At 52.6% G+C, this 25,455-nt stretch overlaps 1 protein-coding gene across 1 annotated transcript in view; it reads right to left on the bottom strand.

Annotated features, from left to right (window-relative positions):
* The window catches only part of CIAO1 (cytosolic iron-sulfur assembly component 1), a 34,305-nt gene extending 8,860 nt beyond the window's left edge, over positions 1-25,445 (bottom strand). The window contains exons 1-6 of the mRNA XM_075346198.1: positions 25,358-25,445; positions 23,271-23,421; positions 22,278-22,426; positions 20,518-20,629; positions 6,709-6,797; positions 6,006-6,207 (exon numbers count right to left, since the gene is read on the bottom strand). Of these exons, the coding sequence (XP_075202313.1) occupies positions 6,006-6,207; positions 6,709-6,797; positions 20,518-20,629; positions 22,278-22,426; positions 23,271-23,409 (691 nt within the window). The 5' untranslated portion in view covers positions 23,410-23,421; positions 25,358-25,445. The remainder of the gene's footprint in view (positions 1-6,005; positions 6,208-6,708; positions 6,798-20,517; positions 20,630-22,277; positions 22,427-23,270; positions 23,422-25,357) is intronic.
* Between the last annotated feature and the right edge of the window lie 10 nt (positions 25,446-25,455).

The raw sequence follows: 25,455 nt of genomic DNA, 5'->3' as shown, positions 1-25,455 counted from the left end.
TCGTTCCTTCCATGGGAGACCCAGACCATGGGACGTTCCAAAGCAGTCCATGGGTGGGAAATAAACCAAACTGAGAAGTAGGCAAAACCTAACTTCACAAATGGGCGACAGCCGCCTGAAGGATGCGTCTGCCCAAGCTCGCATCTGCCGAAGCATGAGCATGCACTTGGTAGTGCTTCGAAAAAGTGTGCAGACTGGACCAAGTGGCAGCCTGACAACCTGCTGGGCCGTAGCCTGGTGCCCGAAAGCCCAGGAGGCACCGACAGCTCTGGTCGAGTGCGCCTTAATCCACGGCGGGGGAGGCACCTGAGAACACAGGTAGGCATCGGCGATAGCCGACCTAATCCAACGAGCTAGGGTCGGTTTAGAAGCAGAGAGACCCTTGCGCTGACCCGTGGTTAGCACAAAAAGTGAGGTGCACCGCCTAAAAGCGGCGGTGCGTGACACATAGATTCGGAGCGCTCGCACCAAATCCAAGGTGTGCAACGCCTTCTCAAAGCGATGCCCAGGGGCCGGACAAAGAGAGGGCAAAGAAATGTCCTGGTTAAGGTGGAAGGAAGACACCACCTTAGGGAGAAAATCCGGAGTCGGACGAAGAACCACCTTGTCTTGGTGAAACACCAAAAAGGGGGATTCCGAAGAGAGCGCAGCCAAATCAGAAACTCTCCTGAGAGAAGTTATGGCTACTAGAAAAACAACTTTCTGTGAAAGTCTAAACAAGGGAACCTCCCTAAGAGGCTCAAAGGGGGGTTTCTGTAAGGCCGTGAGGACCAGATTAAGGTCCCAGGGATCCAAAGGCCGCCGGTAAGGAGGAATGATGTGAGCTGCGCCCTGCATGAAGGTGCGCACCTGAGCCAGTCGGGCGATACGCCGCTGGAATAATACCGACAGAGCCGACACCTGTCCTTTGAGGGAATTGAGGGACAGTCCTAGCTGTAGACCAGACTGTAGAAAAGACAGGATGGTCGGCAAGGAGAACGGCCAAGGAGCATGGTCGGAAGAGCGACACCAGGACAGGAAGATCCTCCAAGTCCTGTGATAAATCTTGGCCGAAGAAGACTTCCGAGTCTGAGTCATAGTGGAAAGGACCTCAGAGGGAATACCTGAAGCCGTCAGGATCCAGGACTCAAGAGCCACGCCGTCAATCTGAGAGCCGCAGAATTCTGGCGGAAAAACGGACCTTGAGAGAGAAGGTCTGGGCGGTCTGGGAGATGCCACGGCACCTCTACAGACAGGCGGAGCAGGTCTGGGTACCAAGCTCGCCTGGGCCAGTCCGGGGCAATGAGTATGACCCGACGGCCCCCCATTCTGATCTTGCGCAGAACCCTGGGCAAGAGAGCTAGCGGGGGAAACACGTACGCCAGACGGAACTGTGACCAATCCTGAACCAGCGCATCCGCTGCGAAGGCCTGAGGATCGTGGGAGCGAGCCACGTAAACCGGAACCTTGTTGTTGTGCCGGGATGCCATTAGATCCACTTCCGGAGTACCCCACTTGCGGCAGATTGACCTGAAGACTGCCGGGTGTAGGGCCCACTCGCCGCTGTCCACGGTTTGACGGCTGAGATAATCGGCCTCCCAGTTTTCTACGCCTGGGATGTGGACTGCTGATATGGTGGACTTGGAGTCCTCCGTCCACTGGAGGATTCGTTGAACCTCCAACATCGCCAGGCGGCTGCGGGTTCCGCCCTGGTGATTGATGTAGGCAACCGTTGTCGCGTTGTCCGACTGGACTCGAATGTGCCTGCCCGCCAACAGGTGGTGCAAGGCTAGGAGAGCTAGAAACACAGCTCTGATCTCCAGCACATTGATCGGGAGGGCTGATTCGGACGGAGTCCAAGTGCCCTGTGCTCGGTGATGGAGAAAAACTGCTCCCCAACCGGAGAGGCTGGCATCTGTGGTGAGAATCACCCAGGACGGAGTCAGGAAGGAGCGTCCCTGTGACAGAGAGAGGGGCCGAAGCCACCACTGAAGAGAGCTCCTGGTCTGTGGCGACAGAGCCACTAGCTTGTGCAGGGAAGAGGTCCGCTTGTCCAACAGCGGAGAATGTCCAACTGCAGGGGACGCAGATGGAACTGTGCAAATGGAACCGCTTCCATTGACGCCACCATCTGACCCAGCACCTGCATGAGGTGTCTGATGGAATGACGGCGGTGCCTCAGCAGAGAGCGCACCGCTAGCTGAAGGGACTGCTGTTTGACCAAGGGCAACTTCACAAGTGCCGGCAGTCTCGAATTGCATCCCTAGGTACAGAAGCCCCTGGGTCGGGGTCAGAGTGGACTTGGGCAGGTTGACAAGCCACCCGAACTGAACAAGCGTGGCGAGAGTGAGCGAGACACTCCGCTGGCAGTCCGCCCTGGATGAGGCCTTGACTAGAAGATCATCCAGGTAGGGGATTACTGCCAACCCCTGAAGGTGCAGAACCGCAACCACTGCTGCCATAACCTTGGTGAAAACACGAGGGGCCGTGGCTAACCCGAAGGGGAGAGCCACGAATTGGAAATGTTCCTCTCCGATTGCAAAGCGGAGCCAACGCTGGTGTGAAACCGCGATAGGCACGTGTAGATAGGCATCCCTGATGTCGATGGATGCCAGAAAATCTCCTTGGGTCATTGATGCAATGACCGATCTCAGAGACTCCATGCGAAAACGCCGCACCTGAACATGCTTGTTGAGAAGCTTGAGATCCAGGATGGGCCGGAAGGAACCGTCCTTCTTGGGGACTAGAAACCTCTGAACCGTTCCCGAGCGGGAACCGGAACAATAACCCCGTTGGCCTGCAGGGATGCCACGGCCTGAGAGAAGGCGGCGGCCTTGGAGCAGGGAGGGGTGGACAGAAAAAATCTGTTTGGCGGGCTGGAAGAAAATTCTATCCTGTAGCCGTGGGAGATGGTATCCCGCACCCACTGATCGGAGACGTGTTGAAACCACACGTCGCCAAAGCGGGAGAGCCTGCCACCGACTAAGGACGTTGCTGGCGCAGCCAGATAGTCAAGAGGGGGCTGCCTTTGTGGCAGCGGCTCCTCCGGGCTTCTGAGGATGCGGCTTTGCGCGCCAGATGGGTTTACGATCCTTGGCTGCGGTAGTGGACGAGGCTGAGGGCTTAGAGGCTGACCAGTTAGAGGAACGAAAGGAACGAAACCTCGATTGGTTCCTGCCCTGGACAGGTCTCTTGGCTTTAGCTTGTGGCAAGGAAGTACTCTTCCCTCCAGTCGCTTCCTTAATTATTTCATCCAGTTGTTCACCAAACAGCCGGGACCCAGCAAAGGGGAGGCCAGCAAGATACTTCCTAGAAGAAGCGTCTGCCTTCCACTGTCGAAGCCACAAAATCCTGCGGATCGCGAGAGAGTTAGCGGAGGCCACCGCCGTGCGGTGAGAAGCCTCCAGAATGGCAGACATGGCGTAGGATGAAAAAGACGAAGCCTGAGAAGTTAAGGCCTCCATCTCAGGCATAGAGTCCCTGGTGAGGGAATGTATCTCCGCCAGAGAGGCAGAGACTGCCTTAAGAGCCCACACTGCCGCAAAAGACGGGGAGAAGGAGGCTCCTGCCGCCTCATATACAGACTTGGCCAGAAGGTCAACCTGTCGGTCAGTGGGATCCTTAAGAGAGGTGCCATCAGCCACCGCTACGACTGTGCGGGCTGAGATTCTAGACACCGGAGGGTCTACCCTTGGGGACTGAGCCCACTCCTTTACCACATCTGGTGGAAAAGGAAAACGGTCATCAGAACTACGCTTTGGAAAGCATTTGTCAGGACAGGCCCTGGGTTTGGTGACAGTGGCCTGAAAACTGGAGTGGTTAAAAAACGTACTCCGAGCCTTCTTAGGTGAGGCAAACTGATGTATCTCCACCAGAGAGGCTGGTTCCTCTGACACTGGTGGCGTGAGGTTCAGAACGGAGTTAATGGACGCAATCAAGTCACTAACATCCGCATCATCCTCAGACCAGGCAATGGGGTACCTAGAGCTAGCGTCTGATCCCACAGTAAAAGTATCCTCCTCGCCCTGCACCTCGGCCCGAGAATCAGAGCCGTGGGACGAGGAAGGAGAAGGGTCCCTGCGTCTCCGTTTAGGAGGACGGGGTCCTAAAACATGCTCTGAGGGCTCTGCAGACCTCGGAGCAACAGAGGCAGCCTGAGAAGGAGGCTGATGCATGGTCTGCAGTGTCCGGTACAGTTGTCCCATAGAGTCGGCAAAAGACTGGGAAATAGCTCTGGAAAAAGATGCTACCCAGGCCGGGGGATCAGCCACCGGGGCTGGAGTGGCCGGAGGAACCCCTGAGGAGGCTCTAGGCTGAGGGATCACCATGTTAGAGCAGGCATCACAATGTGTGGTATGTGCTTGGCTCTGGCAGAATGAGTTTACAAGCAGTGCATATAGCGTACAGCTTTGCAGCCTTGCTCCTAGTGACAGACATGCTGCTGAGGTGAGGCTCTGCAGCTGGAATACACTCCTATAGAATGCCCTGAGAGTGTATAATAAAAAGCCCACAACCAGAGGTTGTGGCTTACCAGACCGCTCTCTTGTGCCCTCCGGATTCCACAGCTCAGACCCCCAGTAACGCGTCAGCCTTCTCCAAAAGCAGCAGCTGCAGCATCCAGCGCCGATCAGTGTAAGAACGCTGAGAAAATGGCGCTGGAAGGAGGAGGGGGGCGGGGAGAAGCCCAAGAGCGGGAAACCAGAGGGCCAGGGAGAGATACAGGGGAGGGAACATCTCCACAGAAGGAGTGTCCTCCCCTCTGCTAGCCGGCCGGTGGGCGGCGCCACCTATGCATCTGCATGAGTGACATGCAGGGACGCTGAAACCGAAAACTAGGCCCAAACTGAAGCCGGGGCCTAGATTAGTAGCGTGCGGCCGACGAGCAGGCACCCCCGGCGCGGTTCTCCGGAAAAACACCGAGAACCGGCCGGAATTACAGTAAAAGACAAATAACATACTCTCCCCTCAATAAAAGTACCCGGGACCCCTGAAAAACGTCTCAATACTTAGCTTTTGAGACGCAGGGCCATGTCCCTGAGGGAAGGTCGAATGCTCCGTCCAGCAGGAACCTGACAGGGCTGCGGATGGAGACCGGTCTCCTGCACAGCAGAGAGGACCGTGATGGCTCCCACTTCAAACCAGAGCCTGAAAAGGATGTTGAAGGAGCACGGCATGTGAAGGCTCCAGCCTTGCAAAGTCAACCTTAACAGCACCGCCGACACAGTGGGGTGTGAAGGGACATGCCGGGAGTCCAGATTGGACCCGCTTTTCTTCCATATCTTTAAAAATAAAATCTTGAAAATGAAAAAAAAAAATCAGAGAATGCATGTGTGTGTGTGTGACCTCCTGAAACACAAAGCATTGAACTGGTTAGATTGTCATCCAGGGGGTGTATATAGCCCGGAGGGAGGAGCTACACGTTTTAAGTGTAGTACTTTGTGTGTCCTCCGGAGGCAGTAGCTATACACCCATGGTCTGGGTCTCCCATGGAAGGAACGATGAAGAAATGCGCCACACACTACCACATACGTGAACACATATACAACCCTCAGCACACATTTCACCACACATACACCAACGTCGCCACATAATCGCCCTAAAACACACCTATTTGTTTTGTGTTTTTTGTGTGCAGAATACATTTTTGTTAATACATTCTATTTTGTTAACAGCCGTTATTAACCCGGGCGAAGCCGGGTAGTACAGCTAGTATATATATTTTTTATATATTATATGTGTCTTCTATGGGATGTGTATATACAGCAATCTGTGTCTTCCATGTGATGTATATTATGCTCTAAATGTCCAAATGGGAAACAAAAAAGGGTTCCTCATCCCTTGGTTAGGATATAACTTCTAATTTTAGGAAAACCCCATTGGTCTTTATGGTCACACCCATTTTAAATTTGGAGCAAACCGCTTATTCTCATCCACATTTGGGCTACTGAGCTAACCTCCAAACAGAGTTGTAGGAAAGTGCCTCTATTACTGTTCCGTATACAGTCCGTCCAGTAGCATGTCATTACCTTGCTCTTCTTCAGACCTTATATGTCTCCAGATCCGCAGAGTCCTGTCATCACTGCAGGTGGCCAGCTGCTCCCCACTCTGGTCAAAAGATAAACTCCATACGGTTGACGTGTGGCCCTCCAGAGTGGCGCAGCACACCCAGTCATCTTCTTCTTCATGGTACAACTTCACCGAGTCATCATAGCTGGCTGATGCTAATAACTATGCATAAAGACAAAGTTATAACACATTAAAGAGGTATTCCAGTTACAAGAGGCTATCACCTAGCCCCTTCTAGATCAATGGGGGTCCAATTGATGACATCCCCATCCCCTGAGTGTCAGGACAGGACCCCTCTTGTTCTTTTCTGGAGTGTCAGCGCTCATGTTTGATCCTTGCTCTATTCACAGTCTGTGGGACTCCCAGAAAAAGCAGGGTACAGTGCTCCGATTTCTCCATTAAATAGAAAAGATGGAGGTCGGTATCACACTGCCAATCTGATCAGATGGGAACAAAAGTGCCCTCTTCTGGCAATTGGTGGAGGGGTCAGAGGTTGAGCCACAACCAATCCAAAAAGTGATAACATCTTAAAACTGCATAGCCCTTTAATGCCATTGCATGCGAGGCTTTTCTCAGAGTACACTGTGCCCCGCTGCAGAACATTCGTGGGTAAGAGGCTGCAGCGCTCTGTAGAGCTCCCGACGTCCCGTCAGCTCCGCTCACCTCTTGGTTGGGATGCCACACTACGTGCTTTACATCTTGTGTATGGGAGTTTAGTACGCTGACACACTCATATTCCTCCTCTTCATCAACTGCATGAAAAAGAAAATACAAGAAGAATTAACTTAATGAGTATGTAGCGGAAAGAAGAACACCGTAATCCAATTCATCCCTCATTTACTAACATCACAGGCAGCAAGACATAATAATCTTTATTTCTGTAGCGCCAACATATTCCGCAGCACCTTACAATTCAGGAGGATCATATACAAACAAGTAACAATTATAGAAAATACAATAAAGCACAACTGAACTGAAGTTTTATTTGTTGAAAAATCACTTAGGATCATAAAGATGATAAAAAAAATGTGCCCTTCTTTACAGTGATGCAGTAAAGAGATTCTCTTAAATCGAGCGCTGAGGATATGAAGCAGTAACTAGGTTTTTTTTTTTTTTTATGACAAGGAAAGGTGTATAGGGAACGTTTCGGGTGTCACCCAAGAGAGGAGTGAGGTGGAATTGTGCTCCTCTGTTCTCTATGAGAAAACAGTCAGTGGACATATCTGGTTACAGGTCATCTCTGGAAGAACAAAGCCACTGAGAGCTCTTCAGAGCGCAATGAAAGGACAGCAGAGTGGGCATGCAGCAATTCTGACAACCGGCACACACTCCATGTAACATAGAATATCCCAGCCCCTGAAAGGCTCGTCCCCCTGAGAGTTTGTTTCAGGGTGTGAAGAGCGGCTGCGTCAGCGACCATTGTCCCAGCCCATTGAGGTCTTGTTTCAGAATCCCCAGTGCATGATGAGACACTGAACCAAAACTCAATTGAATGTAGAAAAAAAAACCACAGATTGGAAGTTACAGTACAGAGGAAAAAGTACGGGACTTTTAAAAGAGGTATATAAAAAAAAAGTTTTTTTACATTAAAGGGAATCTGTCACCAGGTTATTGCTATCTAATCTGAGAGAAGCATAACATAGTGGCAGAGATCCTGATTCCAGTGGTGTGTTACTTACTGGGCTGCTTAGTGTAGTTTTGATAAAGAAGGGAATTTTGTTTACTTACCGTAAATTCCTTTTCTTCTAGCTCCTATTGGGAGACCCAGACAATTGGGTGTATAGCTTCTGCCTCCGGAGGCCACACAAAGTATTACACTTTAAAAAGTGTAACCGCTCCCCTCTGCCTATACACCCTCCCGTGGATCACGGGCTCCTCAGTTTTGGTGCAAAAGCAGGAAGGAGAAGACTTATGAATTGGTCTAGGGTAAATTCAATCCGAAGGATGTTCGGAGAACTGAAAACCATGAACCAAAAGAACAATTCAACATCAACAACATGTGTACACAAAAGAACAACCAGCCCGAAGGGCACAGGGGCGGGTGCTGGGTCTCCCAATAGGAGCTAGAAGAAAAGGAATTTACGGTAAGTAAACAAAATTCCCTTCTTTGTCGCTCCATTGGGAGACCCAGACAATTGGGACGTCCAAGAGCAGTCCCTGGGTGGGTAAAAGAATACCTCAATAAACAAGAGCCGAAAAAACGGCCCCCTCTTACAGGTGGGCAACCGCCGCCTGAAGGACTCGCCTACCTAGACTGGCGTCTGCCGAAGCATAGGTATGCACTTGATAGTGTTTCGTGAAAGTGTGCAGACTAGACCACGTAGCTGGCTGACACACCTGCTGAGCCGTAGCCCGGTGCCGCAATGCCCAGGACGCACCCACGGCTCTGGTAGAATGGGCTTTCAGCCCTGAAAAAAGCGGAAGCCCAGAAGAACGGTAGGCTTCGAGAATCGGTTCCTTGATCCACCGAACCAAGGTTGACTTGGAAGCCTGCGAACCCTTACGCTGGCCAGCGACAAGGACAAAGAGCGCATCTGAGCGACGCAGGGGCGCCGTGCGAGACACGTATAGCCGGAGTGCTCTCACCAGATCCAAAGAGTGCAAATCCTTTTCACATTGGTGAATTGAATTAGGGCAAAATGAAGGCAAGGAGATATCCTGATTGAGATGAAAATGGGATACCACCTTAGGGAGAAATTCCGGGACCGGACGCAGAACCACCTTATCCTGGCGAAACACCAGGAAGGGGACTTTGCATGACAGCGCTGCAAGCTCAGACACTCTCCGGAGTGATGTGACTGCCACTAGAAAGGCCACCTTCTGCGAAAGACGTGATAGAGAGACATCCCACAGCGGCTCGAAAGGTGGTTTCTGAAGAGCCGTTAGCACCCTGTTAAGATCCCAGGGTTCCAGCGGACGCTTGTAAGGTGGGACTATGTGGCAAACTCCCTGCAGGAACGTGCGGACCTGCGGAAGCCTGGCTAGGCGCCTTTGAAAAAATACGGAGAGCGCCGATACTTGGCCCTTGAGAGAGCCGAGTGACAAACCCTTGTCCATTCCGGATTGAAGGAATGAAAGAAAAGTGGGTAAGGCAAACGGCCATGGAGGAAAACCGTTATCAGAGCACCAGGATAAGAAGATTTGCCAAGACCTGTAATAGATCTTGGCGGACGTTGGCTTCCTGGCCTGTCTCATGGTGGCAATGACATCCTGAGATAACCCTGAAGACGCTAGGAGCCAGGACTCAATGGCCACACAGTCAGGTTGAGGGCCACAGAATTCAGATGGAAAAACGGCCCTTGTGACAGCAAGTCTGGGCGGTCTGGAAGCGCCCACGGTTGACCCACCGTGAGATGCCACAGATCCGGGTACCACGACCGCCTCGGCCAGTCTGGAGCGATGAGAATGGCGCGACGGCAGTCGGACCTGATCTTGCGTAACACTCTGGGCAGCATCGCCAGAGGAGGAAACACATAAGGCAGTCGAAACTGCGACCAATCCTGAACTAACGCGTCCGCCGCCCGAGCTCTGTGATCCTGTGACCGTGCCATGAATGCCGGGACTTTGTTGTTGTGCCGTGACGCCATGAGATCGACGTCCGGCGTTCCCCAGCGGCGACAGATCTCTCGAAACACTTCTGGGTGCAGAGACCATTCCCCCGCATCCATGCCCTGACGACTGAGAAAATCTGCTTCCCAGTTTTCTACGCCCGGGATGTGAACTGCGGAGATGGTGGAGGCTGTGGCTTCCACCCACTGCAGAATCCGCCGGACTTCCTGGAAGGCTTGACGACTGCGAGTGCCGCCTTGGTGGTTGATGTATGCGACGGCAGTGGCGTTGTCCGACTGGATACGGATCTGCCTGCCCTCCAGCCACCGATGGAAAGCCAATAGGGCTAGATACACTGCCCTTATCTCCAGAATATTGATTTGAAGGGATGACTCTATCGGAGTCCAGGTTCCCTGAGCCATGTGGTGGAGAAAAACCGCTCCCCACCCTGACAGGCTTGCGTCCGTGGTGACCACAGCCCAGGTTGGGGGAACGAAGGATTTTCCCTGCGATAGAGAATTGGGAAGGAGCCACCACTGAAGTGACGTCTTGGTTGCAAGGGAAAGAGAGACGTTCCTGTCGAGGGAAGCCGACCTCCTGTCCCATTTGCGGAGAATGTCCCATTGGAGTGGCCGTAGATGGAATTGCGCGAACGGCACTGCCTCCATAGCTGCCACCATCTTCCCCAGGAAGTGCATGAAGCGCCTTAAGGGGTGTGACTGACTCCGAAGAAGTGATTGCACCCCTGCCTGCAGAGAAAGCTGTTTGTCCCGCGGTAGCTTGACTACCGCTGGCTGTGTATGAAACTCCATCCCGAGGTAAGTCAGTGATTGGGTCGGTGTCAACTTGGATTTCGGGAAGTTGATGATCCACCCGAACTGCTGGAGAGTCGCCAGAGCGACGGTAAGGCTTTGTTGACACGCCACCCGAGAAGGGGCCCTGACTAGGAGATCGTCTAAGTAGGGGATCACCGAGTGGCCCTGAGAGTGCAGGACCGCCACGACGGATGCCATGACTTTGGTGAAAACCCGTGGAGCTGTCGCCAGGCCGAAAGGCAATGCCACGAACTGAAGGTGTTCGTCCCCGATGGCGAAACGCAAGAAACGTTGATGTTCGGGTGCGATCGGCACGTGGAGATAAGCATCCTTGATGTCGATCGATGCTAGGAAGTCTCCTTGTGACATCGAGGCGATGACCGAGCGGAGAGATTCCATCCGAAACCGTCTGGTTCTCACATGTCTGTTGAGTAGCTTGAGGTCCAGAACGGGACGGAATGATCCGTCCTTTTTTGGCACCACGAACAAGTTGGAGTAAAAGCCGCGACCAGGTTCCTGAAGGGGAACGGGGATCACAACTCCTTCTGTCTTCAGAACGTCCACTGCCTGAAAAAGTGCGTCGGCCTGAGCGGGGGGCGGAGAGGTTCTGAAGAAACGAGCCGCAGGACGAGAGCTGAACTCTATCCTGTAACCGTGAGACAGAATGTCTCTCACCCATCGGTCTTGAACATGTGGCCACCAAGCGTCGCCAAAGCGGGAGAGCCTGCCACCGACCGAGGATGTGGCTAGGGGAGACCGAGAGTCATGAGGAGGCCGTCTTGGAGGCAGTGCCTCCTGCGGCCTTTTGGGGGCGTGACTTGGACCGCCACGCATAGGAGTTCCTCTGGCCTTTCTCCGGCCTGCTGGACGAAGAGGATTGGGGCTTGGCGGAGGGACGAAAGGACCGAAACCTCGATTGTATTTTTCGTTGCTGAGGTCTCTTAGGTTTGGACTGGGGTAAGGAGGAGTCCTTTCCCTTGGATTCCTTAATAATCTCATCCAATCGTTCGCCAAACAAACGGTCGCCAGAAAACGGCAAACCGGTTAAGAACCTCTTGGAGGCCGAGTCTGCCTTCCATTCGCGCAGCCACATGGCCCTGCGGACTGCCACAGAGTTAGCGGATGCTACAGCCGTACGGCTAGCGGAGTCCAGTACTGCGTTCATGGCATAGGATGAAAAGGCTGACGCTTGAGAGGTCAAAGACGCAACTTGCGGAGCAGAATTACGTGTGACAGCATTAATCTCAGCCAGACAAGCCGAGATAGCTTGGAGTGCCCACACGGCTGCAAAGGCCGGGGCAAAAGACGCGCCCGTGGCCTCATAGATGGACTTCACCAAGAGCTCTATCTGCCTGTCAGTGGCATCCTTTAGGGATGAGCCATCTGCAACCGATACCACGGATCTAGCCGCCAATCTTGAGACTGGAGGATCCACCTTGGGACAGTGAGCCCAACCCTTAACCCCTTCAGCCCCCGGGCACTTTCCGTTTTTGCGTTTTTGTTTTTTGCTCCCCTTCTTCCGAGAGGCGTAACTTTTTTATTTTTCCATCAATCTTGCCATATGAGGGCTTGTTTTTTGCGGGACGAGTTGTACTTTTAAATGAAACCATAAGTTTTACCATATAGTGTACTGGAAAACGGCAAAAAAATTCCAAGTGTGGAAAAAGTGCAAAACAAGTGGGATTGTACAATAATTTTTGGGATATTTTATTCACCATGTTCACTATATGGTAAAACTGATGTGTGGGTATGATGCTCAGGTCGGTGCGAGTTTATAGACACCAAACATGTATAGGTTTACTTGTATCTAAGGGGTTAAAAAAAATTTACAAGCTTGTCCGAAAAACGTGGCGCACGTTTTGCGCCATTTTCCAAAACCCATAGCGTTCTCATTTTTCAGGATCTGAGGCTCAGTGATGGCTTATTTTTTGCGTCTCGACCTGACGTTCTTAACGGTACCATTTTTGCACAGATGCTACGTTTTGATCGCCTGTTATTGCATTTTGCGCAAAATTTGCGGCGACCAAAAAACGAATTTTTTTGCCGCTACGCCGTTTACTGATCAGATTCATTGATTTTATATTTTGATAGATCGGGCATTTCTGAACGTGGCGATACCAAATATGTGTGTATTTTTTATTTTTTTAACCCTTTAATTTTCAATGGGGTGAAAGGGGGGTGATTTGAACTTTTAGGTTTTTTTATTTTTTTTTAATTTTTTAAAACTTTTTTTTTTTATTTTACTAGTCCCCCTAGGGGGCTATTGCGATCAGCAATCCGATCGCTCTGCACTATCTGCAGATCTCAGCTACAGAGCTGAGAACTGCAGATTTGCTGCTTCACTTTCAATGCCGGCTGTATTCCGGCATTGAGAGGAAGTGACTCATGTTAGCCACAGGCGTCATCACATGACCCTGTGCTACCATGGCAACCGTCGAAAGTCACGTGATCATGTCACGTGACTTCCGGCGGGGGCGGGGTAAGTCACTGTCATGGCGGCGCCCATATACATATCGCTGCCAAGACTTTGGCAGCGAAATGTAAGGGGTTAATGGCCGCGGGTGGAAGCGATTCCACCCGCGGCTAGCAGGCACACATATCAGCTGTTGATAACAGCTGATATGTGCGCGTCTCACCGCCGCCGACCGGCGGCAGGGGGCGAGGCTTACCGGCACACGATCCATGACGTATTCAGTACGTCATGGGTCGTTAAGGGGTTAACGTCTTCAGATGGGAAGGGGTAACGCGTGTCAGTAAGGCGCTTAGTAAATCGCTTGTCCGGGACCGCTCTGGGCTTCTGGACAGCGTCTCTGAAGTTAGAGTGATCGAAAAACGCACTGCGTGTACGTTTGGGGAACCGAAACTGGTGTTTCTCCTGCTGAGACGCCGACTCCTCTACAGTAGGAGGCGGGGGAGAGAGATCCAACACCTGGTTGATGGACGAGATAAGATCATTCACTAAGGCGTCCCCTTCAGGTGTATCAAGGTTAAGGGCGACGTCAGGATCAGAGCCCTGAGCTGCGACGTCCGCCTCGTCCTCCAGAGAGTCCTCAAGCTGGGAACCCGAGCAGCGTGAAGAAGTCAGGGAAGATTCCCAGCGAGCCCGCTTAGCCGGTCTAGGACTGTGGTCCGGGCAGGAGTCCACCGCCTGAGACCTAGGGGCCAACCTGGGAGCGCGCTGCGGCGCGGACCGAGAGGGGCCTGGAGGCGACGAGCCAACAGGGGCTGGGGCCTGTGAAAGGACCGGTCTGGACTGCAAAGCTTCTAGCAGCTTGGCAGACCATTTGTCCATAGATTGAGCCATGGATTGTGAAAGTGACTCAGAGAGTTTCTCAGCAAAAGAGGCGAACTCTGTCCCTGCCGCCTGGACAGGGGGAGCAGGGGGGTCTACATGAGCCGAGGGGTCCACTAGTGACCGAGGCTCCGGCTGAGCAAGCGAAACAGGGGTCGAGCATTGCTCACAGTGAGGGTAGGTGGAACCCGCAGGTAACATATCCCCACAAGAGGTACAGGCCGCAAAAAAACCCTGTGCCTTAACAGCTTTGCTCCTTGTGGACGACATGCTGTTGTCTCCTAGGAGAGTGATCACTGAGGGTATATGGGGAAAAAAGGGGTATACAGCCCGACCGAACAGATATATATATATATATATATATATATATATATATATACGTATCTATTCCGGCACCCTAGGGGGACCAGCACCGGGTGACCGGTGTGGCTTACCGACCGCTAACAAGCGGAGTGTGTCCTCCAGATTCCCTGCCTTAGGTCCCCCGGAGCTGCAGAGCTGTTCACTGAGAATCCTCCACCGGCAGAATGCCAAAAAATGGCTGCCGGAGCTCTCAGGGGAGGAGTGGAGCCGTGGGCGGCGCCAGGAAAGTGCGGGAATCTGGGGTCCCCACAGTGATCAGTGAGGGCGGAGGAAAACATGCAGGATGCTCCAGCCCTCACATCCGACGTCAGGTCGGTAATCCCGCCCTTACCCCTGACAGGCAGGCCCGGGGGCGGGATTTTTGCGACTAGGCTGCGATGAAGCCGGGGACTAAATTTGAGACCGCGCCCGACAAGCAGGCACGGTCGGCGCGGAACTCCACCGGCCTTCTCAATTCAGCAGCTGCCGCAGCTTCCGGTTAGAAGGTGCGCTCCCTGCACAGTCCCCAATGGGGACACAGAGTACCTTTGAGTTGCAGGACCCGGTCCCTGAGGTTGAATAGGCTCCTGTCCGGCAGGTTCCCACAGGAGCTGCGGAGGGAGCACGGTCCCAGTAAATGGATGACCGCTTAGGATCCCACTTCTCCCAGAGCCGCTAAGGGATGGTGAAGGAGACGGCATGTGGCTCCAGCCTTTGTACCCGCAATGGGTACTTCAACCTTAACAACACCGCCGACGTAGTGGGGTGAGAAGGGAACATGCCGGGAGCCCCGTGGGGGCCCTCTTTTCTTCCAACCGACATAACTAATATGAGAATGCATGAGTGGATGTGTGCCTCCTTCCACACAAAGCATAAAACTGAGGAGCCCGTGATCCACGGGAGGGTGTATAGGCAGAGGGGAGGGGTTACACTTTTTAAAGTGTAATACTTTGTGTGGCCTCCGGAGGCAGAAGCTATACACCCAATTGTCTGGGTCTCCCAATGGAGCGACAAAGAAATCATTGTTTAATCAGCAGGAGATTACCATTACAGGACAACTTGGTGTGCTGCCACGTAGTCAAGCATATCTGTCACACTCCTGGTCCGACCGCGCCGCTCACCACCCATTGCTCACACCCCTGGGGTCCCCACTGAGCCCGCTCTCCTGCTACCCCATCCCCGTCCATATCTTTTCCCTGTCGGTCCCGGCCCCGCGCCGCTCACTCACTGCAGCCCCAGCGTCCTGCCTCCCCTCCTGTGGTCTTGGCTCTGACTTCCGGGTTGCGGCCCTCACACATGCACACTAGGGGGCACGCGCGTGCACTCTCCTTGACTTAAAGGGCCAGCACAGCTGTCCCTAATATCACTAATAAGTAACCTTGGGTATTTAAGACTTGCTACTCCCCATGGCCAGTGCTTATTCAGCGTGTCCTTGTAGCTTGTCTCTTGGACTTGTTGTTCAGGTCCCGCTATGCCTGTGCTTGGTGTAACTCTGTCTCTGCTTGCAGATCCTGAGTAATGTTCTGAGCACACACTCCAGCCTAATCCCAGTAACCTGCACCAGCCTCCAGTTCTGGACTGCAGGCTGATCCCGTTAACCTGCACCAGTAGAGAATACATTGATTTTATCAAAATGACAACAAGCAGCTCAGTAAGCGACACACTGGAATCAGGGTCTCTGTCTCTACATTATGCTGCTCTCAGATGGGGGGAGCAAAAACCTGGTGACAGATTCCCTTTAACCCCTTAACGACCTTGGACGTACTGAGTACGTCATGGTGACATGGTGCTAAACGACCCATGACGTACTCAGTACGTCCTGGCGAAATCGCGGTCCCGGAGCCCCGGGGAGTGAAATTTGTTTACTTAAACGGTGGATTCGGGAAGGAGGGGACCTCTGCCTGACCTCAGGAGGGGTGGTGCCTCCTCCCCGAACCTACAGAGGCTGTGATTGGCTGACGAACGCCGCTCAGCCAATTACAGCCACTGTAATGTTCCAGCCATTGAAAATGGCTGGAACATTGAAATCCAGCCCTGATCAGTGCTGCTGTAGCACTGGCCATTGGCTGGAGCTGGGTGATCGATGCTTCACCCGCCCCCAGCTCTGATTGGAGAGACCGGTCTTGTGACCGCTCTCTCCAATCAATGTGGATCTGCGGCCTGTGACCGTCCCTGGAAGCCGAGGAGAGCGGTAAGTTGCTGTCCCCGCCGCCCGCCCCTGTCCCCGCCGCCCGCGTCCCCGCTGCCCGCCCCGCCGCTGTCTCCGATCGCCCCGCCGCTGCTCCCGATCCACCGCTGTCCCCACCGCTGTCTCCGATCGCCCCGGCGCCATGCTCCCGCTCCACCGCTGTCCCCGCCGCTGTCTCCGATCCCCCCGCCATGCTCCCGCTCCACCGCCGCTGTCTCCGATCGCCGCGCCATGCTCCCGCTCCACCGCCGCTGTCTCCGATCGCCGCACCATGCTCCCGCTCCACCGCTGTTCCCGCCGCTGTCTCCGCCGCTGTCTCCGATCGCCCCGGCGCCATGCTCCCACTCCGCCGCTGTCGCCGATCGCCCCGGCGCCATGCTCCCGCTCTGCCGCTGTCGCCGATCGCCCCGGCGCCATGCTCCCGCTCCGCCGCTGTCGCCGATCGCCCCGGCGCCATGCTCCCGATCCACCGCTGTCCCCGCCGCTGTCTCCGATCGCCCCGGCGCCATGCTCCCGCTCCACCGCTGTCCCCGCCGCTGTCTCCGATCCCCCCGCCATGCTCCCGCTCCACCGCCGCTGTCTCCGATCGCCGCGCCATGCTCCCGCTCCACCGCCGCTATCTCCGATCGCCGCGCCATGCTCCCGCTCCACCGCTGTTCCCGCCGCTGTCTCCGCCGCTGTCTCCGATCGCCCCGGCGCCATGCTCCCACTCCGCCGCTGTCGCCAATCGCCCCGGCGCCATGCTCCCGATCCACCGCTGTCCCCGCCGCTGTCTCCGATCGCCCCGGCGCCATGCTCCCGCTCCACCGCTGTCCCCGCCGCTGTCTCCGATCCCCCCGCCATGCTCCCGCTCCACCGCCGCTGTCTCCGATCGCCGCGCCATGCTCCCGCTCCACCGCCGCTGTCTCCGATCGCCGCGCCATGCTCCCGCTCCACCGCTGTTCCCGCCGCTGTCTCCGCCGCTGTCTCCGATCGCCCCGGCGCCATGCTCCCACTCCGCCGCTGTCGCCGATCGCCCCGGCGCCATGCTCCCGCTCCGCCGCTGTCGCCGATCGCCCCGGCGCCATGCTCCCGCTCCGCCGCTGTCGCCGATCGCCCCGGCGCCATGCTCCCGCTCCGCCGCTGTCGCCGATCGCCCCGGCGCCATGCTCCCGCTCCGCCGCTGTCTCCGATCGCCCCGGCGCCATGCTCCCGCTCCGCCGCTGTCTCCGATCGCCCCGGCGCCATGCTCCCGCTCCGCCGCTGTCTCCGCCGCTGTCTTCGATCGCCCCGGCGCCATGCTCCCGCTCCGCCGCTGTCTCCGATCGCCCCGCCGCTGCTCCCGCTCCACCGCTGTCCCCGCCGCCATGCTCGCCACTGTCCCCGCCGCCTTCGCACTCACATTTTTCAGCCGCTGCTGCCCCCGAATCGGCCCCCACTGTTCCCGATCGGCGGCCGCCGCCGCCTCCTTCATCGGCTGCCCCTTCTCCATCGCCACACCTCCTATCCCTCCATGTGCTGCAAGCCACCCTCCCCCCACGTGGGGGGAGGGTGGCTTGCAGCACATGTGGGGGGAGGGTGGCTGGCTTGCAGCACATGTGCTGCAAGCCACCCTCCCCCCACATGTGCTGCAAGCCAGCCACCCTCCCCCCACATGTGCTGCAAGCCACCCTCCCCCCACGTGGGGGGAGGGTGGCTTGCAGCACATGTGGGGTTAGGGTGGCTTGCAGCACATGTGGGGGGAGGGTGGGTGGCTTGCAGCACATGTGGGGGGAGGGTGGCTGGCTTGCAGCACATGTGGGGGGAGGGTGGCTGGCTTCAGCCACCCTCCCCCCACATGTGCTGCAAGCCAGCCACCCTCCCCCCACATGTGCTGCAAGCCAGCCACCCTCCCCCCACATGTGCTGCAAGCCAGCCACCCTCCCCCTACATGTGCTGCAAGCCACCCTCCCCCCGGGGCCCCCCCTCCTCCATGTGCCATCTCTCTCTCCCATCAGACTCTGCCCCCCTCCCCGATCTGCTGCCTGCTCTCTCCCATTTTCCATCTACTGCCCCCTCTCACCCTCCTCGATCTGTTGCCTCCTTCATCTGCTGCCTCTTCTGTCTGCTGTGATCCTGCTGCCTAGATCCATCCTGTAAGGTAGGTATCCCCATCTCACCTCCCCCCCCCCCCATCTTCTGCCGCTCCTCCATCCGCTGCGCCATTTCCCATCATCCATCCGCTGCGCCCTTTCCCATCCTCTGCCGCTCCTCCACCCGCTGCGCCCTTTCCCATCTTCCATCCGCTGCGCCCTTTCTCATCTATCGCCCCGCCCTCTCACATCGCATTATCCAGCGCAGTTGCTCGCTTCCAGACTGCAGTGGATGATGCGATGCGAGACTCGTGCATTGCTCTCACGTTTGGCACTGGTCTTGGCAGGCGCTCATTTTTTTTTTTTTTTCTACTGATGTCTGTATTTTTTATTTCGCCAAACTAATTTTTTTTGTATGGGGGGGGGTCTAGTTTCCAAAATGGGATCACATGTGGGGGAGCTCCATTGTTTAGGCACCTCAGGGGGTCTCCAAATGAAACATGGCGTCTGCTAATAATTCCAATCAATTTTACTGTGAAATGGCGCTCCTTCTCTTCTGAGCCCCGCCGTACGCCCAAACAATTGATTTCCACCACATATGAGGTATCGTCGTACTCAGGAGAAATTGCACAATACATTTTATGGTGCATTTTTTCCTGATACCCTTGTGGAAAAAAAAAGCTACCTGTTTGAAAAAACAATTTTGTGGTAAAAAAAATAAAATATTTTCACGGCTCAACATTACAAACGTTTGTGAAGCCTCCAGGGGTTCAAAGTGCTCCCTAAACAGCTAGATAAATTCCATGAGGGGTCTAGTTTCCAAAATGGGGTCAATTGTGGGGGAGCTCCATTGTTTAGGCACTTCAGGGGGTCTCCAAACGCAACATAGCGTCCGCTAATAATTCCAACCAATTTTGCTGTGAAATGGCGCTCCTTGCCTTCCGAGTCCTGCCGTGCGCCCAAACATTTGATTTCCACCACATATGGGGTATCTGCGTACTCAGGAGAAAATGCACAATACATTTTATGGTGCATTTTTTCCTGATACCCTTGTGATAAAAAAGCTACCTGGTTGAAGCAACAGTTTTGTGGTAAAAAAAAAAATGTTTTCTTTTCACGGCTCAACGTTATAAACTTCTGTGAAGCCCCCAGGGGTTCAAAGTGCACATCAAACATCTAGAAAAAATATTTGAGGGCTCTAGTTTCCAAAATGGGGTCACTTATGGGGGAGCTCCATTGTTTAGGCACCTCGGGGAGTCTTCAAACCCGACATGGCGTCCGCTAATGAGTGCAGCTAATTTTGCACTCAAAAATTCAAATGGCGCTCCTTGCCTTCCGAGTCCTGCTGTGTGCCCAAACATTTGATTTCCACCACATATGGGGTATCTGCGTACTCAGGAGAAAATGCACGATACATTTTATGATGCATTTTTCCTGATACCCTTGTGAAAATACTAATTTTTATGGCTAAAGTAACATTTTTGTGTTAAAAAAGTAAAATTTTCATTTTTTCGTCTACATTGCTTTGGTTGCTGTGAAGCTCCTAAAGGGTTAATAAACTTCTTGGATGTGGTTTTGAGCAGAGTGAGGGGTGCAGATTTTAGAATTGGGTCACTTTTGGGTATTTTCTGTCGCCTAGGTTTCTCAAATCACTCCAAATGTGATGTGGTACCTAAAAAATTTTTTTTTGTAAATTTTGTTGGAAAAATGAGAAATTGCTGATGAACTTTGAACCCTTCTAACTTCCTAACGGAATTTTTTTTTTTTTTCAAAAATTGCGCTGGTGTAAAGTAGACATGTGGGAAATGTTATTTAGTAACTTTTTTGTGTGACATATCTCTCAGATTTATGGGCATAAAATTTCAAATTTTGAAAATTGCAAAATTTTCAAAATTTTCACCAAATTTCCGAAATTTTCACAAATAAACGCAAAACATATCGGCCTAAATTTACCACTGACATGAAGTACAATATGTCACGAAAAAACAATCTCAGAATCGCCAGGATCCGTTGAAGTGTTCCAGAGTTATAACCTGTCAAAGTGACACTGGTCAAAATTGCAAAAAATGGCCGGGTCTTTAAGGTGCAAACAGGCTGGGGGCTGAAGGGGTTAAGTAAAGAATCATATTGAATTTAGTTATCCATTGTTGGGAGCTTTAGGAAGCGGCTCAATTTTTAGAAGCATTTAAAAAAAATATTAAATAGTTGTATCGTGACAGGAGGGTAAATATTCACCTTCCCAAACCCACACACTCTTGTCACGGCTGCACGTTGCCAACAGACTCCCAGAAGGTGCCCAGGCCACAGACTTCACCTCGTTCTCATGTCCCTCCAGGGTGGTGACACACTGAAAGGAAGAAAACACATTTATAAGTTGGAAATCCGCACACGTTCCTCTATCACATAAAGCCTACGTTCACAAGTATCGGACCTGTGGTGGATTCAGTCTATGGAAAATCCACAATGTGTCAAAGTAGCAAAACATATCTGCACGTAAACTGTGGATTATTAATCTGCAGATATCACTTTGTGGTGCATAACGGTCAGGGTTTTGTTGACCATTTTCCCCCATTGACTTCAGTGGAAAAGTAAATGCACAAAAACTCATACATCCCCAATATAATCCACAAGTTGAAGGGAACCTGTCACCAGATTTTTCGTGTAGAAATAAAAGCTACCACCTTCAGCAGCGCCTGTGCTGCATGCCATAAAGGTGCATATTATCCCCCGATTCCCCGTGGACACCCCAAAAATACCATTTGAAAATCTCCTGTCCTCTTGTTATGATTGTCGTGGATGACGCATATAGCCAAATGAAATCTTGCGCCTGTGCAGACATCGCCGGATCACGCAGGCTCACTTTGCTCTGTCCTACTGTGGGCACAGCTTTATACATAGGTGCACAAAATGGCATGGTGTCTGCGCAGGAGCGAGATTTTGCCCAGGCAAGTGGGTGACAAAATATAGCACCATTTCAGGCATACATATGTATTGGGCTCTGCACGCAGTAGCGCAGAGCAAAGAGCGCTTGTGCAAGCCAGCATTGTCTCCGTGCAGGGGCAAGATTTCACCCAGCTATGTGGATGAAGAAGGAAGCGTCAATCATAACAAGAGGATGGTTATCAGCGTGAAGAGGAGGGACAGACGACTCACCAAGGACGCACATTGGACCGTCCGGATTTACAGATAGCATGGGAAGTTTTCCAAAGTTATTTTTGGATTGTACAGGAGGAGTCAGGGGATAATATGCACTGTATGGCATGAGGCACAGGCGCTGCTGAAGGTGGTGGTTTCGGGGTTATACATGAAAAATCTGGTGACAGGTTCCCTTTAAGGCTGCTTTCACACCTCCGTTTTTTGCAGTGCGGCTCAATCCGGCTCAAAAACCTATGCAACGGATGCGGCAAAAAAAAACGGATCCGTTGCATAAGTTTTTCCATGCGGCCCATCCGTTTTTTTTGACGGATGCGGCTTGATACTGAGCATGCGCAGTGCAAAAAAAACGCATCCAGCGTCCATAGGCTTGCATTGTAAATCGCGCTGCATCGTGCCGGATCCGGCGCAATGCAGTTTTTTCGCCGCACAAAAAACGTGCCAGGCAACGTTCCATCCGGCCGCCGCATGGGCTAAATATGCCGCATCCGGCAAAAACCGGACGCAACGCAAGGCCATGCGGCGCTAATGCAAGTCTATGCAGAGAAAAACGCAACCGGCGGCAAAAAAAAAAGCGGTTACGTTTTTTCTGCAAAGCGCCGTATTGTGCCGCTCAGCAAAAACCAGATGGGTAAAAGCAGCCTAAGCGGCTGCTGTTTATCACCATGAAATAAGCAGCAGGACGCGACCCAAAAACCGCACAATTTGCCTCTGCTTTTCCTGTAGACATTCTCTCCAGCTAATCCATTAATCTACGTAATTCTAAAAATGATGTCTGTGCTAATCCACTAATCTACGGAGTTGTTCTGTTTTACCATCCGTATCCCCGAATGTCTCTGTACCTCAAAGTCATCGTTCTTCTTCATCCAAATGCAAGTGGTGGCATCAAAACTGGCAGAGGCCAGGTAGTTGCCACAGGGCGACCATGCTACTTTCCGCACCGTGCGCTGGTGTCCTTCTCCAAGGACCGATTTACAGACCCAGTTATCCCCTGTAGATGCAAGAAAACAATACAGTAAAGGAAAATATGGCCAAGCCTCTACATCGGATATGCTCCACCAGGGATATCTCCAGCTACATCAGGACAAGTGTGTCCTCCCTGATGCTGATAGCCGTACGTATACCAGGAGGGCGGAGATGTGAGCGTACTTGTGAGTACAAAGGGATCTCAATAGCTACCATTTATCTGGTGCATGTACATCCATATGAGGAGGACATTGTCCCCACTGCCTGACCAGGACAACGCTGGAGACTACAATGGGGCTCCACAAATGTTTTCCTTACACCCCTGTGCATATGACGCTGATATAAGGAAAGGTATATTATTCCTGAATCTAAGTGGAGTGTCTGACATTACAGCCCAATCAGTTTGGAGATAATCTGCAGTACTGGGTACGGCCTGCAGACAGAGAGGCGCTATTTCTAAAACAAAAATCACAACAAAACACAACACTGATCTTCTATAGCCTCATACAAGGACCTAGATTAATCCTATCTACTTCATCCATGTTTAAGGTCCAAGCATATTTATCTTTAATTGCCAGCAGCTCCAGTGTCTCATGGAGTGGCTGGCGGTCATAACTCAATATGACTCTATGGGAGCCTCGTTCTGGCCTCATTATGGCTCTCGTAGAGTTGAATTGAGAACTTGTGAAGTACCTTCTGAGTTCCGGCCAGTCAGAAGTTACAGGCACAAGATGGCGCCACAGGTAAAAGGTGAAGATGGCGCAGGGCGAGTACACGACTGGAGGCAATTCACTTACGTTTAATGCCCCACTTCAGCGCTGGAAAAAAACGTGGTATGATGTGCATTCTAAAAACCCAAAAGTACGCACCTTCCTTGCCCCAAATTCGGATGGTTTTATCACCACCACATGATGCCAAGAGAGTTCCGGAAGGATTCCACGCCAGGAACCAGCAGCGGGAGTCCGGGTGCGCGCTCACCTTATTCAGGAGGGTCAGCGAATCCTTCATACTTACTCTGATCTGCGGAGGAAAGTGACATAAGGACATCAGCACCTTCAGGATAGATATATATAGATATATATATATATATATATATATATATATATATATATATATATATATATATATATATATATATATATATACATATACATACATATATACTGAGCGCTAACCGAGTGTTAACCACTGAGGTACTATTTGCTAATTACTGAGCCACCATGTGCTAACCACTGAGGCACTATTTGCTAACCATTGAGTGCTAACTACTGAGGCACTATTTGCTAACCACTGACCCATCGTGTTCTAACCACTGAGGCACTATTTGCTAATCACTGAACCATCGTGTTCTAACCACTGAGCCATCGTGTTCTAACCACTGAGGCACTATTTGCTAACCACTGAGTCATCGTGTTCTAACCACTGAGGTACTATTTGCTATGGGCGGCACGGTGGCTCAGTGGTTAGCACTTCAGTCTTGCAGCGCTGGGGTCCTGGGTTCAAATCCCACCAAGGACACCATCTGCATGGAGTTTGTATGTTCTCCCCGTGTTTCCGTGGGTTTCCTCCGGGTACCCCGGTTTCCTCCCGCACTCTAAAGACATACAGTTAGGGACTCTAGATTGTGAGCCCCAATGGGGACAGTATTCCTGATGTATGTAAAGCACTGTGGAATTAATAGCGCTATATAAATGAATAAATTATAATTATTTTTATTAACCACTGAGCCATCGCGTTCTAACTACTGAGGCACTATTTGCTAACCACTGAGCCACCGTGTGCTAACCACTGAGACACTATTTGCTAACCACTGAGCCATCGCGTTCTAACCAGTGAGGCACTATTTGCTAACCACTGAGCCACCGTGTGCTAACCACTGAGGCACTATTTGCTAACCACTGAGCCACCGTGTGCTAACCACTGAGGCACTATTTGCTAGCCACCATTCAGCCATTAGAACGATGCATCGCTGCTTTTTGTAATATGAAATTATTTTTTATGCTTTACAAAAGACAATAGCTCTCGGCAGCACATCATGCAGTGTGTCTGGCCCCGTGCTGCCGAGAACAATAGCAGCCTATGCGCCCTGAACCATCTATGACAGATCGGCCTCTTTCTGTTATTCCTGCCTCTCTCTGCTCCTGGTTTCCTCTTCCCTGTATATAAATCGTCCCCGACTCATAAAGCCGTGTTGTTCTCTCTGCTCTGGGTGCGGGGATGGGTGAGGAGGCGGCCGCTCCTGATCCCTGTGCCCCTCGCACTAGTCGTACCACAGTCAGGAAGTGGTGTGAGACATGTGGCGTAGTGAACGCTGCCGCTCATCATCAATCTGACGAGCGGTGGTCGCCATGCCCCGCCCCTGCTCCGCCCCTGCCCCGCCCACTTTATCAGAACTGGGTGAAAATGGCCAAAAGGTTTAGCAGAACCTCGAGTTGAGCCAAAACTTTGCAACTTTTCAAACCTTTATGCCGGAGTTCCTTGAGGAATCAAGATATCTTTTAGCTACGGAGAAGACGCCATAGAGGAGGAATGGAGATGTGTAGGAACAAAAGATAAACACATCCTGATTCAGGGGAACGGTGAGATTGACAGCAGATGAAAAACATACATAATAATGGGAAATCGCAGGTCCCCCATAAATAACACAATGACCTTTCCTCAAGGAGGGTCTGATAGCACCAGACACAGCCTCATACAGGTGGACCACCCATGTTACAGTCCTTGTGATCCCAATATCATAACTGTGTCTACTAGCAGCTACCACAAGAGGGCGCTCGCACACACATATAGACACATAGGCGTCTAGCTCCCTCTGGCGGCCGCTGCCTGAAGCCCGTGTTGAATACTTCCGGTCCAGCCCCGCACAGGCCATATTTCCCCGGTACCGGTCCGCCCTCTTGTTATTGTCCGCGCTTTCGGACATTTCCCCCGTCTCCCGCACTCACACCTCACTCACCCTCTCCCCTGTTTTCCTTCGTTACTTCCTTGCTCCGCCGCAATGTATGCCGGTACTTCCATCCACTGCTCCCCCTGCCGGTCACACACAGAACTACA

This window comes from Anomaloglossus baeobatrachus, chromosome 4 (genome assembly GCF_048569485.1).
Source record: "Anomaloglossus baeobatrachus isolate aAnoBae1 chromosome 4, aAnoBae1.hap1, whole genome shotgun sequence".
NCBI classification, from domain to species: domain Eukaryota; kingdom Metazoa; phylum Chordata; class Amphibia; order Anura; family Aromobatidae; genus Anomaloglossus; species Anomaloglossus baeobatrachus.
This window is presented reverse-complemented; position numbering and strand designations above follow the sequence as displayed.